We start from the raw sequence: 13,837 nt of genomic DNA, 5'->3' as shown, positions 1-13,837 counted from the left end.
GTTAGTCTAGCCACGGTGTTAAATAAAAACCTCGGATTGTTTTGGTTGTTTTCTATTAGTTTGCGGAGGTGCTCAGCCCTGGCCGCTTTTAGGGCCTTTTTATAACGTGACATACTGTCTTTCCATGCGATTCTAAAGACCTCTAAATTAGTTTGTTTCCATTTACGCTCTAAATTACGGGTTTCTCTCTTTAGAACATGCGTAGTATTGTTGTACCATGGTGCTTTACTTTTCTCTCTGAGCTTTTTTAATCTAATGGGTGCAACAATAACCAATTTTCCAGAGAGAATGGTGCTCATAGTGCTAGTTAATTCCTCTAGTTCATCTGTTTGTTTGGGTTTAGGCAGCAGCTGAGACAGATCAGATAAGCAATTTGAAAAATGATCTATGGTGGATGGAAGGATTGTTCTGCCTGATCGATAACGCGGCGCAGCATGATGTATTACAGGAGTACGTAATATGCAAGTTACCATGTAATGGTCAGTGACATCATCACTTTGTGGAATGATATCTATATCGGTTGGATCGGTTCCATGTGATATAATTAAATCGAGTGTATGATTAAAATGATGAGTTGGTCCGGTAACGTTTTGCTTGACCCCAAAGGAGTTTAATAAATCTGTAAACGCAGCCCCTAACGCATCATTTGGATTATCTACGTGTATGTTAAAATCTCCAACAATTAATGCTTTATCGACATTGATTAATAGGTCTGAGAGAAAATCTGCAAACTCTTTTAGGAAATCAGCGCAAGGCCCTGGCGGTCTATATCCGGTAGCCAAGGCTAGAGATAATAGGGATGTTTTTCTAACATCTAAGAGCGTAACATTTAGTACAAGTACTTCAAACGAAATAAACTTATAACCTGTTTTCTGAGTAACATTGAGAATATCTCTATAGATTGTTGCAACACCGCCGCCACGACCAATCAGACGGGGCTCATGCTTAGAGGAGTATCCTGATGGAGTAGACTCATTTAGACCGAAATAATCATTTGGTTTAAGCCAGGTTTCAGTAAGGCAAAGTACATCGAAGCTATTATCTGTGACTATTTCATTTACAATAACTGCCTTAGGTGTGAGTGATCTAATGTTTAGAAGACCTAGCTTTAGAAATTGTTTTTGTTTACTAATAGCAACATTTTCTGTTTTAATAACAATTAGATTTTTCCTAGATCCTGCAGTAAATTTATTATTTGATCTCACTAAACGAGGAATAGACACAGTTTCTATGCAATGTTCTACACTAGTATTTATATCAGTTAAATTGGTGCAGCAGAGACTATGATTTGGACTTTTGGTTACTAGTCAAAAGGTATTTAACATTTTGGAGATGTTATCCGACAGAAGATCCGCTCCGAATCTGCTTGGGTGTAAGCCATCAGCACGGAAAAGCCTAGGACACTCCCAAAACAGATTCCAATTATTTACAAAGAGCAATTTCTGCTCATTGCACCATGACATTAACCATTCATTTAGCGCGAATAATCTACTAAACTTTTCATGTCCTAGTCGGTACGTGGGAAGCGGTCCTGACACAATGATACAATAGAAACGCACGGAGTAGACGAGGTTAGAGTCAGCGGGTTAGTAACGTTAATCACTGACTTGTGTGCATCGGCGCGTGATGTTTCAAGAGCCAAACGCCGGTCTCTCAGCTCGGCTTGTCTCACTAAAAGGTCGTGGATCTGTTTCTCAACAGCTTCCAGCTCAGACTGCAGTGCGTGCAGCTCAAATGTGTCCTCACCTGCACCAAAAGGTAGACTACTTACATCTGATATATTCGCCATTTTAACAGATGGACAGTAAGTTAGCAACGACGCTACCAGTGATGCTATCAATATTAATACTAATTTATGACTGAAGTCTTTGATATAATCCGTCTTTTTAGTGGTACGGGTGTAGAGTAGACGCACGATTGGCGAAAAAATGTTTGTTTGTAAGTGAGTGTGGAGAAGACGCGTTCAGCCGTGATCCACAGGAGTAACCTATAAGAGTATCCGATGTTGGATCACTAATAGGCTTGAGACGCGTCTGCTCAAAAGTCCGCGTTGAAACTATGAGGTGAGGAAAAGTAGAAAATGTTCGTTGTAAGTGAGTTTAAAGAGAAAAATCAAGAATTATAAATCAAATCGATGGAGCTCCAAAGACAACAACGCGTCACAAAAACAGATGAATGTGGGATAATGAGACTGAACATCCCGTACTGAGACTGAGACGTTTAAACGAGTTCAGCGATGAAGGTCAGGATGAACGTTATGATGAAATGATCCGTTCCTTCAGACTGCTGCATGACGCTCATTCTTTTATACAACCGTTCAGTAAATTAGATATTAATATTGTGGTATATTTTAGATACAATATTGTCTGTTAATGTCCTGTAAACGCACCTGCGCTGTAACCTCCTGTAAACGCACCTCCGCTGTAACGCCCTGTAAACGCGGTAACCTCCTGTAAACGCACATCCACTGTAACGTCCTGTAAACGCGGTAACCTCCTGTAAACGCACCTGCGCTGTAACGCCCTGTAAACGCAGTAACCTCCTGTAAACGCACATCCACTGTAACGCCCTGTAAACGCGGTAACCTCCAGTAAACGCAACTGCGCTGTAACGCCCTGTAAACGTGGTAACCTCCTGTAAACGCACATCCACTGTAACGCCCTGTAAACGCGGTAACCTCCTGTAAACGCACCTCCACTGTAACGCCCTGTAAACATGGTAACCTCCTGTAAACGCACCTCCACTGTAACGCCCTGTAAACACAGTAACCTCCTGTAAACGCACCTCCACTGTAACGCCCTGTAAACGCGGTAACCTCCTGTAAACGCACCTGTAAACCGTGTTTGCCGCCCTGTAAACACGGTAAACGCAGTAAAAACGGTAAACGCGGTAACCTCCTGTAAACGCACCTCCACTGTAACGCCCTGTAAACACGGTAACCTCCTGTAAACGCACCTCCACTGTAACGCCCTGTAAACACAGTAACCTCCTGTAAACGCACCTCCACTGTAACGCCCTGTAAACACGGTAACCTCCTGTAAACACAACTGCGCTGTAACGCCTTGTAAACGCGGTAACCTCCTGTAAACGCACCTCCACTGTAACGCCCTGTAAACGCGGTAACCTCCTGTAAACGCACCTCCGCTGTAACTCCCTGTAAACGCAGTAACCTCCTTTAAACGCACCTCCACTGTAACGCCCTGTAAACGCGGTAACCTCCTGTAAACGCAACTGCGCTGTAACGCCCTGTAAACGCGGTAACCTCCTGTAAATGCACCTGCGCTGTAACACCCTGTAAACGCACCTCCACTGTAACGCCGTGTAAACGCACCTGCGCTGTAACGTCCTGTAAACGCATCTGCGCGGTAACACCCTGTAAACGCGGTAACCTCCTGTAAACGCACATCCACTGTAACGCCCTGTAAACGCGGTAACCTCCTGTAAACGCAACTGCGCTGTAACGTCCTGTAAACCAATAACCTCCTGTAAACGCACCTCCGCTGTAACGTCCTGTAAACGCATCTGCGCGGTAACACCCTGTAAACGCGGTAACCTCCTGTAAACGCACCTCCGCTGTAACGTCCTGTAAACGCACCTGCGCTGTAACGTCCTGTAAACGCATCTGCACGGTAACACCCTGTAAACGCGGTAACCTCCTGTAAACGCACCTCCGCTGTAACGTCCTGTAAACGCAACTGCGCTGTAACGCCCTGTAAACGCAGTAACCTCCTGTAAACGCAACTGCGCTGTAACGCCCTGTAAACGCGGTAACCTCCTGTAAACGCACCTGCGCTGTAACGTCCTGTAAACGCATCTGCGCGGTAACACCCTGTAAACGCGGTAACCTCCTGTAAACGCACATCCACTGTAATGCCCTGTAAACGCAGTAACCTCCTGTAAACGCAACTGCGCTGTAACGCCCTGTAAACGCAGTAACCTCCTGTAAACGCACCTCCGCTGTAACTCCCTGTAAACGCAGTAACCTCCTGTAAACGCACCTCCACTGTAATGCCCTGTAAACGCGGTAACCTCCTGTAAACGCACCTCCGCTGTAACGCCCTGTAAACGCTGTAACCTCCTGTAAACGCACCTCCACTGTAACGCCCTGTAAACGGGGTAACCTCCTGTAAACGCACCTCCACTGTAACGCCCTGTAAACGCAGTAACCTTCTGTAAACGCACCTCCACTGTAACGCCCTGTAAACGGGGTAACCTCCTGTAAACGCACCTCCACTGTAACGCCCTGTAAACGCGGTAATCTCCTGTAAACGTGGTAATCTCCTGTAAACGCGGTAACCTCCTGTAAACGCACCTGCGCTGTAACCTCCTGTAAACGCAGTAACCTCCTGTAAACGCACCTCCACTGTAACGCCCTGTAAACGCGGTAACCTCCTGTAAACGCACTTCCACTGTAACGCCCTGTAAACGTGGTAATCTCCTGTAAACGTGGTAACCTCCTGTAAACGCGGTAATCTCCTGTAAACGTGGTAATCTCCTGTAAACGCGGTAACCTCCTGTAAACGCACCTGCGCTGTAACCTCCTGTAAACATGGTAACCTCCTGTAAACGCGGTAATCTCCTGTAAACGCACCTGCGCAGCTCCTGCTGAGGTTGTCGTAGACGAAGCCCTCGTCACACAGGCAGTCGTAGCTCCCAATGAGGTTGGAGCAGTGCGCGCTTCCACACACATCTGGAGTCTCCACACACTCGTTCACATCTGTGAGGAAAACCAGGATTGCAAATTATAAACTTCGGAATAGCAAGAAAGTCGTCAGAACTGCGAGGTAAAAAAATCACAAGTACCTTTTTTTATTTTTTATTATATGGCAGAAGCAAGCTTCCATAAGAAAGTGTAATTTCATTAAAAAGTTTAGAGAATTAAAAAAATTTTATAATAAATCTATTCTAAAAATAGGATTAAATAAAAATACAAATATTTTTTTTAATTAGTGCCGTCAAATCAATCAATCGCCATTATTCGCATCTAACATAAATTTTTTTATATATATGTGTGTGTGTAATATGTATGTGAGTGTCTGTGTGAGTGTAAGTGTGAGTGTGTGTGTGTGTGTGTCTGTGTGTGTGAGTGTGTGTGTGTGTGTGTGTGTGTGTGTGTCTGTGTGTGTGTGAGTGAGTGAGTGAGTGAGTGAGTGTGAGTGAGTATGTGTGTGTGTGTGTGTGTGTGTGTGTGTGTTTATATTAGATGTGATTATTAATCTCGATTAATCGATTTGACAGCACTAATTAAAATATCTCAAATTAAATATCTATTAATTAAAATAAGTAAAAAAATATTTGAGTTATGGTTAAATAATGGTTGCTAGGTTGATGGTTTAATGGTTGACACACTGCTCTGTGGTCGGAAAAAATTATAATGTAACAACAGAAACTAAACATTTTCCAAATATAATTTTTCACAGAGGACAAAAGGATGGAAACTCCTGCTTACAGTTTGACCTACAGGAACACCTTTTTTTTGCAATGAAAATATGAAAATCTACAGGAATAATGTGTTCTGTATGTTTGTTTGAACACTGAATCCTCCGTCACTCACCCACACACGCGTGGTGACCCGACAGCCGGTAACCGTGACGACAGGAGCACCGGTAACTGCCCATGGTGTTGTTACACTCGTGCTCACACTCTCCGTTCCCTGTGCTGCACTCGTCCACATCTGCCAATCACAAACACACATGCACACCGTTAGCCAATCAGGAGGAGCTTGGGACTCAGAGCCCGCCGTGTGATTGGATGGAGCTGCGCTGGTGGGCGGAGTCTCAGGAACACAGAGGCTCAGTGTCGGGCAGAAACTGGCCACTCTTTCCTTTGAGCACTCAAACTCTCCACCTCTGCTAACGTGTTGAATATGAAATATGAAACTATACAGTAAAGACGTTAAGAAGACAGTAATGAATGCGGTTTTGTGGTTTGATGAGTCATAGAACTAGACTCAAACTCTCCACCTCTGCTAAGGTTTTGAATATGGAATATGAAACCATACAGTATAAAGAAGGTGTTCAGATACTGTCCGCATTTTCATTATCGTTTTGAATAAATTAGTGCTGGGCAATGATTAATCGCATCCAAAATAAAAGTTACATAATGGACGATGACAACACGGTTTTCTCAGGAGCGGCTATATATATATATATATATATATATAAATTAACTAAATTAATAACTTTTTACAACAAAAATGAACTTTCTTAATCTGTACTCTGACGCTATTTTCTTCTGGAAACAAACTTTGTTGCATTATTTTCCTGTTATCTCTGTAAAGCTGCTCTGAAACACTCTGTGTAGTAAAAAGCGCTGTATAAATAAATGTAACTTGACTTCACATTATATAATTGTGTGTGCTGTGTATAATTATTTTGTGTATATAAATACACACATATGCATGTATATATTTAAGAAATATTTCCATACTGTATATATATTTATACATAATTTATATTAAATATACATATAAATATTTTATATATAAATAACACATTTTTCTTAAATATATACATGCATGTGTGTGTATTTATATATACCAAATAATTATACACAGTGAACACACACATATATTATGTAAACACAAACTTTTATTTTGGATGCGATTAATCGCGATTAATCATTGCCCAGCACTTATTATTATTATTATTATTATAGTGAAAAAAGGTGCTTTAGATTTTTTAAACGTTCTTCACTGAGAAAAATGGTTCTTTTTAAAACTGGTTCTAAGGTTCTTCGGGGAACTAGAGATGGTTCTTTTGGCATCATTGTGAAAACCTTTAATAAGCGATTAATAGTTGCCCAGCACTAGAATAAACGAATAAATCCAGAACGATGTGCGTCGTCATCTTTAACCTGGTGTCGTGTGTTCGTACCTTTCTGACAGCTGACGCCGCTCCATCCGGTGAAACAGTGGCAGAGGAACTCGCCCTTCTTGTCCTCGCAGCGCACCGTCCCGTAGGGATTGCAGGGGTTCGGGGAACACTGGTCAGGAATATCTGCGGGAGAGAATAAGAAACTCTTTCAGATTGTGTAATGTAATCAGGGTTTGAAATTAACACCCGTTAACAAACGCGTGTAATAATCAGCTGTGGCGGGGAACGCTGTCGAATCACGAGTGTTGTTATTATGTTTACTCACTTTGCTGGGAAGTTTGTGTAAGTCAAATCTGCACAGATTTAGTGCAAATACTCGTGAGTCCTCATGATATATTAAATACAGTATTGCTCAGAATCTGCTCATATCTGCTCACTTGAACACACTCGTCGCTACACTACACATAACGGCACGCTTGTTCATTTGCATTGAAGCAATAGTGAAGATTAAAAAGCATTCGGTGAACAGAAAAGACATTGTTATTTCCCAGCATCCTACAGTTTCTGATGTTCTCTGTCCTGTATTGATCTTTCATCTAAAACACATTTATGGTGAAGAGGATGAAGAGGAAGAGAGGAGATGCTGGATGACAGGATTTAGTTTGAATAAGAAATTAATGTATGAAATCAAAATGTTATAATATACAGTGGGGAGAACAAGTATTTGATACACTGCCGATTTTGCAGGTTTTCCTGCTTACAAAGCATGTAGAGGTCTGTAATTTTTATCATAGGTACTCTTCAACTGTGAGTGACGGAATCTAAAACAAAAATCCAGAAAATCTCATTGTATGATTTTTAAATAATTAATTTGCATTTTATTGCATGACATAATTATTTGATCACCTACCAACCAGTAAGAATTCCGGCTCTCACAGACCTGTTAGTTTTTCTTTAAGAAGCCCTCCTGTTCTCCACTCATTACCTGTGTTAACTGCACCTGTTTGAACTCGTTACCTGTATAAAAGACACTGTCCACACACTCAATCAAACAGACTCCAACCTCTCCACAATGGCCAAGACCAGAGAGCTGTGTAAGGACATCAGGGATAAAACTGTAGACCTGCACAAGGCTGGGATGGGCTACAGGACAATAGGCAAGCAGCTTGGTGAGAAGGCAACAACTGTTGGCGCAATTATTAGAAAATGGAAGAAGTTCAAGATGATGGTCAATCTCCCTCGGTCTGGGGCACCATGCAAGATCTCACCTCGTGGGGCATCAATGATCATGAGGAAGGAGAGGGATCAGCCCAGAACTACACGGCAGGACCTGGTCAATGACCTGAAGAGAGCTGGACCACAGTCTCAAAGAAAACCATTAGTAACACACTACACCGTCATGGATTAAAATCCTGCAGCGCACGCAATGTCCCCCTGCTCAAGCCAGCGCATGTCCAGGCCCGTCTGAAGTTTGCCAATGACCAAACTTGTCGTGGCTGGGTCTTCCAGCATGACAACGACCCGAAACACACAGCCAGGGCAACTAAGGAGTGGCTCCGTAAGAAGCATCTCAAAGTCCTGGAGTGGCCTAGCCAGTCTCCAGACCTGAACCCAATAGAAGATCTTTAGAGGGAGCTGTGTATCAAATACTTGTTCTCCCCACTGTATATATAACGTAGTTAATCTGGTTATTTTCTTTTCTTATTTTTTTTTTTTTTTTTAGCTAGTAGAAGTTCTGAATGGCAGCAGGTAACTTAAAAATTTAGTAGCCAAATTGGCCGATGAGTGAAAAAGTTAATTTCAAACCCTGAATGTGACGCATGAAACCATAGACTGTAAGAAAGATATGGACGTGACGTCACCCGTAGTGTTTCTGAAGAGCATTTTTGAAGCCCAAAGCGGGCCGTCGCCATCTTGATCTTTTAAAAGGAAATGTCACCGAGATGTCCTTCACCGATACACATCACCCAAAAAAACTAGTCATTTCAACCTCTTTGAACCTCTTTATAATCTCAGAGCGGCGGATACTGATTGTGCTCGGTGAGAAACTCTGTTTTATTCTCTTCAATCATCGTCTCAGATCGCTTCAGCCCATCAGACTGACGTGAAACAGATGTTCTGAAATAAGGACATTACTGAGGGAAATTTAAGGGGAATTAAACTGAAGAGAGAATGTTAACAAACGGCTGACGTGGTTTTCTGCAGTGTTTGACAGCTGAATTAGTTTAATTCATAGACTGTAAAAAAATATGTGTGTAGTGTCCGTGACATCACTCGTAGTGTTTCTGAAGAGCGTTTTTGAAGCCCAAAGTGGGCGGAGCCGGCCGTCGCCATCTTGGCCGCGCGTCACTCCCGGATAAACGAAAATGTGCAGCGAGGCGGATTAGCTGAGGTGACGCTAACAGACAGCAGACAAACAGCTAGTAGTGACATCAGCGGCAATCCACCTGTCACACAAGTGGCCACGCCCTTAATTATGCAGAACTTTAAGGCTTAATATCATTTAAACGAATGAGTTATAAAATTCACCCCCTCACAGTCGTAATGAAGGGCAAAATTAGCTATATAGACCAAAACCACTTTTTGCACCAGACTGTAAACATGTGTTTTTCTGCTGTAAAGTTGGGCATTTTAACATGGAGGTCTATGGGGCTGAGTCTCTTCTGCAGCCGGTCTCTAGTGGCCAGTCGATGAACTGCAGTGTGAGTCACTCAGTGTTGGATTGAAGGTTGTCGCTTGCATGAAATCTATTTCTATGCAACAGCTCTGTTTGTGACATGAAACATGTTTTTATTTGTTTGTCACTGAGTAATCATTCACAGTCATGTGACCACTGAAGGTCAGCTCTGAGAGTCTGTATTTCCATGACTCTGGTTCTGCGTTTGCTGACGGTGCATGAAGACGCATCTCTCTCTCTCTCTCTCTCTCTCTCTCTCTCTCTCTGTCTCTATCTCTCTCTCTCTGACTCAGGGCTTCTGCTGGACACCCACTGACCAATCACAGCGCAGCGCTGCCATCCAATCAGCAGACAGGAGTAAAGCAGGACGAGCCTCCAGCAGACGTCACACACACACCCACCTGCAGTCATCCACACACACACACACACACACACACACCTCAAACCTTCACTGATTTACTGACGCGAGGATGACGAGCAGAGAGATGTTCAGATGCAAGATCAAACTCCACACAAGCTCTTTATGAAAATATAAATAATAATAACTCTACAGGAGAAGATTATGCTCCAAACGCACTGCAGCACAACAGACAGAGAGAGAGAGAGAGAGAGAGAGAGAGAGAGAGAGAGACAGAGAGATGGATGGATGGATGGATGGATGGATGGATGGATAGATAACTCACTGTGGACGCAGGTGATGAAGTCCTGCTTCAAACCTTTTCCAAACTTCTCCATACAACCTTTAGAATGAAAGAGAATCGAACAGGATCAGCAGATTCAACACAATCAGCTCAGATTACATCAGTGATAACACTGCGGGACACTCACCCTGATACCGGGGGTAGAAATACTCCTGTAAAAGAGAAAACATTCATTATCAGCAAGATTATGCTTATCAATGAACATTAGATTTGAAGATATATGATGATGATGATGAAACTGCACAGACGGCCCATGATGCAACTGTGATCCTGTCCTGACATGTTGAGCCCAGATTTTGTCTTACATCAGGGCCGATAATGGGTCGTGTCTCATGTTTCAAGAAGGTATGAAGGACATACACACTCACACACTCAAACACACACACACACTCACACACTCAAACACACACACACACACACACACACTCAAACATACACACACACACACACACACACACACACTTTCACTCTCTCACTCACACACACACACACACACACACACACACACACACTCACACACACTCACACACACTCTCTCTGCAGAAGTATGGGTGGAGTAAATCTGCACAGATGTCTTTAATCTCCTTCTGTCATTGTCTGTGTACAGTTAATATCCTGCAGAATTGAATACAGCATCATTAATGAGAGCAGGCGATTAGACGTTTGACCCCGATGACCCTGATGACCCCTGACGTCCTCACACGAGTTCTGAGCGGATCGATGTCACGTCCTCTGAGCATTACAGTCGGCGCAGCACTCAAACTTCAGCCGAGAACCGGCATGCTGACTCACTCACACACACTCACACACACACTGCAGTGAGAATTCTGCAGCGTCAGAGAAGCCGGTCGCACGCGCTGCCGGTGAATAATGCATTCTGGGATAGGAAAGAGGAAACCCAGTGTCTCCGGCACGCAAACCAGTGACCGCATCACCTTCATTACTCTCGCTGCGGTTTAAAACACTCAATATCCACAAATAATCTCGGTTTGACTGAACAAAACCTGAACTGAGATGAGCCGAGTCTTCTGTAGAGGTCTGAACTCAATCAACATGAACTGAACTGAGTTTGTTTCATAATTATTAGATTTTGCAACATTGAAACCATTATTAAACTGAATTTCATTTTTCATAATTGATGAACTTTGCAAAATTGAAACCATTATTGAACTGAATTAATTTAACATTGAACTGAATAGAATTTGTTAAATAATTGTTTAATAATTATTGAATTTTGTAACATTGAAACTGAACTGAACACTGAACTGAATCAACATTGAACTGAATTGAATCAACATTGAACTGAATTGAATTTGTTTCATAATTGATGAATATTGCAACATTGAAAACGTTATTGAACTGAAATTTTAAAGCTGCTTTAAACTTTGTTTTATAATTGAGAAATGTTGCGACGTTGACACTGTTATTGAACTGAAATGGCACATCAAATAAAGTTGAATTCAGAATTCCTCACGCTCAAGCTAATAATAGAAAGAATTAAGGCGCTGCTGATGTCATCCTAATCTTTCATGCTTCCCAAACATTCCCCTGATCCTTATTTTACAGACCAAACAGGATTAAATCTGCTGAGGGAACGGCGAGTCAGACATGCACCGACACACTGGAATTCATTCTGTATCAAAAACACATTCCAAACTCAACAGTCAGTCAACAACACAGTGACATATGACACGCCCCTCAGGGACCAATCAGAAGCGCTGTAGACCGGCTCATCTGCATATCAGCTCCCAGAGGAGAACAGGCTGTGTATGAGGAGTCATATTCATGCAGGGTTATGGATGTGAAATCAGGTGCGGTGCAAAGCCTCATGGGAAAATACGACAGTAAAAATAGCATCAATGCAGCATGAAAACTTCTGATTATTATATATCACATTCAGGTTAGACTTTATTTTAAGGTGTCTTTGTTACAGTGTAATTAAACATGTATGTATTGAGTACTTAATAAACTACATGTACTTACTATAGAGTTAGGGCTAGAATTAGGGCTTGGTTCATTTATATATAGCAGTGCTGTCAATTCAATATCTAACATTAAAGTTAGTGTTTATATAATATATGTGTGTATATGTACATATATATATATATATATATATATATATATATATATATATATTATACCACATATACACACATATAATTATATATATGCATACATTTATGTGTGTGTGCATACACATATACATAATGTATATATATATATATATACACAAACACACACACTTTTATGTGTATATATTTACTTGTATATATGCATTTAATCGCGATTAATTTATTTGACAGCACTAATATATATATATATATATAAATATATTATATATATATATATATATATATATATATATATATACACATACATATATGTGTGTGTGTGTGTGTGTGTGTGTGTGTCTTAAACACACAAATTTAGAACTATAATTCAATGTTCGATATGAATATTCATATTCATGAGTATAATCGGCTCGATTATGTAGATTTGTTCAGGTTCATGATTTTGCATGATTTCTGACGCTTTATTTCACTGTTAAAAAGAAAGATGCTCTATAAATGTGACAGCCACCCTGTCAAATCCACCACTGCAGCCCTATATAGTGCACACTAACTAGGGAGCGGCACAGAATCTTTACAGGTCGATATGGATGAAAGATGAAATCTCACCGATCAGCGCGATCACTAACCCGATTATTCGAACTCTCTTACCGTCTCAGGGTCATTCTCGAAGACTTCTCTCGCCTCCTCTTTACTGCAGGTCTCCTCCACACACTCCCTCTCCAGGTGACCCTGCTTGGTCTCCTCGAACACCTGGTTCCCTCTCCGGTGTCTGCGGAGAAACTCGTTCGCTTGCCTCGGCGACACGGACACTGAAAACACGAACACCAGAGACTCTCAACTCCGCTTGAGCCGAACAAGTTTGTGCTGCGCTAGTGCGCAGGAACAGCGGCTTGTTTCGTGGAATAATGTTACTTACATTGCGAGGAGAATCCGATGCACAGCAGGACGAGACAGCAGCTCGACACGAACTCTCTCATGGTGGTGATTCTGCGGCAAACTTTCACTCGTTCTGGGTCAGAATCCTGCACTGAACCGCCACATTCAAAGCCGAACACGAGCGTTTCTGCAGCACAACCTCTCTCTCTCTCTCTCTCTCTCTCTCTCTCTCTCTCTCCTCACAAACGTGAGCAGCAGATTCGACGGTTTATTGGTGAAAGTTGCAGGGAGTTCCCGATGCAGAATTTTCCTCTGCAAGAGCAGATCACTGCAGTACATACTTACATTAGCACTAGCACAGAGCAGCCTTTAAAGCTTTGGTTGACCCAAATAAAAACAGCATTCTGTCCCTTATCGTGTCCTTCAAACCTGCATTTCTTTCTTCAGTGGAACACAAAAGGAGACACTTAGCAGAATGTTCACGCTGCTCTAAATTATCCAATGAAAGTGAATGGGGACTGGAGAGGTTGAGCTTTAAAAAAGGAGAAAAAACATTATGTATCATAACAGTCATGTCTGGACTCTGAAGTAATGCATTTATTATGTTGTTATTAACTGAAATCTCTCAAATTTAATTGGCCTGTGCCCATATTCAGGCTTTACTAGAGCATTATATCTAGCTGTTAAACCTCAAAT

At 42.0% G+C, this 13,837-nt stretch overlaps 1 protein-coding gene across 1 annotated transcript in view; it reads right to left on the bottom strand.

Moving 5' to 3' along the window:
• The window catches only part of gas6 (growth arrest-specific 6), a 26,093-nt gene extending 12,499 nt beyond the window's left edge, over window positions 1-13,594 (bottom strand). The window contains exons 1-7 of the mRNA XM_084106968.1: window positions 13,182-13,594; window positions 12,914-13,074; window positions 10,321-10,345; window positions 10,176-10,232; window positions 6,876-6,998; window positions 5,555-5,674; window positions 4,592-4,717 (exon numbers count right to left, since the gene is read on the bottom strand). Of these exons, the coding sequence (XP_083963094.1) occupies window positions 4,592-4,717; window positions 5,555-5,674; window positions 6,876-6,998; window positions 10,176-10,232; window positions 10,321-10,345; window positions 12,914-13,074; window positions 13,182-13,242 (673 nt within the window). The 5' untranslated portion in view covers window positions 13,243-13,594. The remainder of the gene's footprint in view (window positions 1-4,591; window positions 4,718-5,554; window positions 5,675-6,875; window positions 6,999-10,175; window positions 10,233-10,320; window positions 10,346-12,913; window positions 13,075-13,181) is intronic.
• Between the last annotated feature and the right edge of the window lie 243 nt (window positions 13,595-13,837).

Source organism: Abramis brama (assembly GCF_963993115.1).
Source record: "Abramis brama genome assembly, chromosome: 2".
Taxonomy (NCBI): domain Eukaryota; kingdom Metazoa; phylum Chordata; class Actinopteri; order Cypriniformes; family Leuciscidae; genus Abramis; species Abramis brama.
Note: the sequence above shows the minus strand (reverse complement) of the source record. Positions and strands in the feature narration are given on the sequence as shown.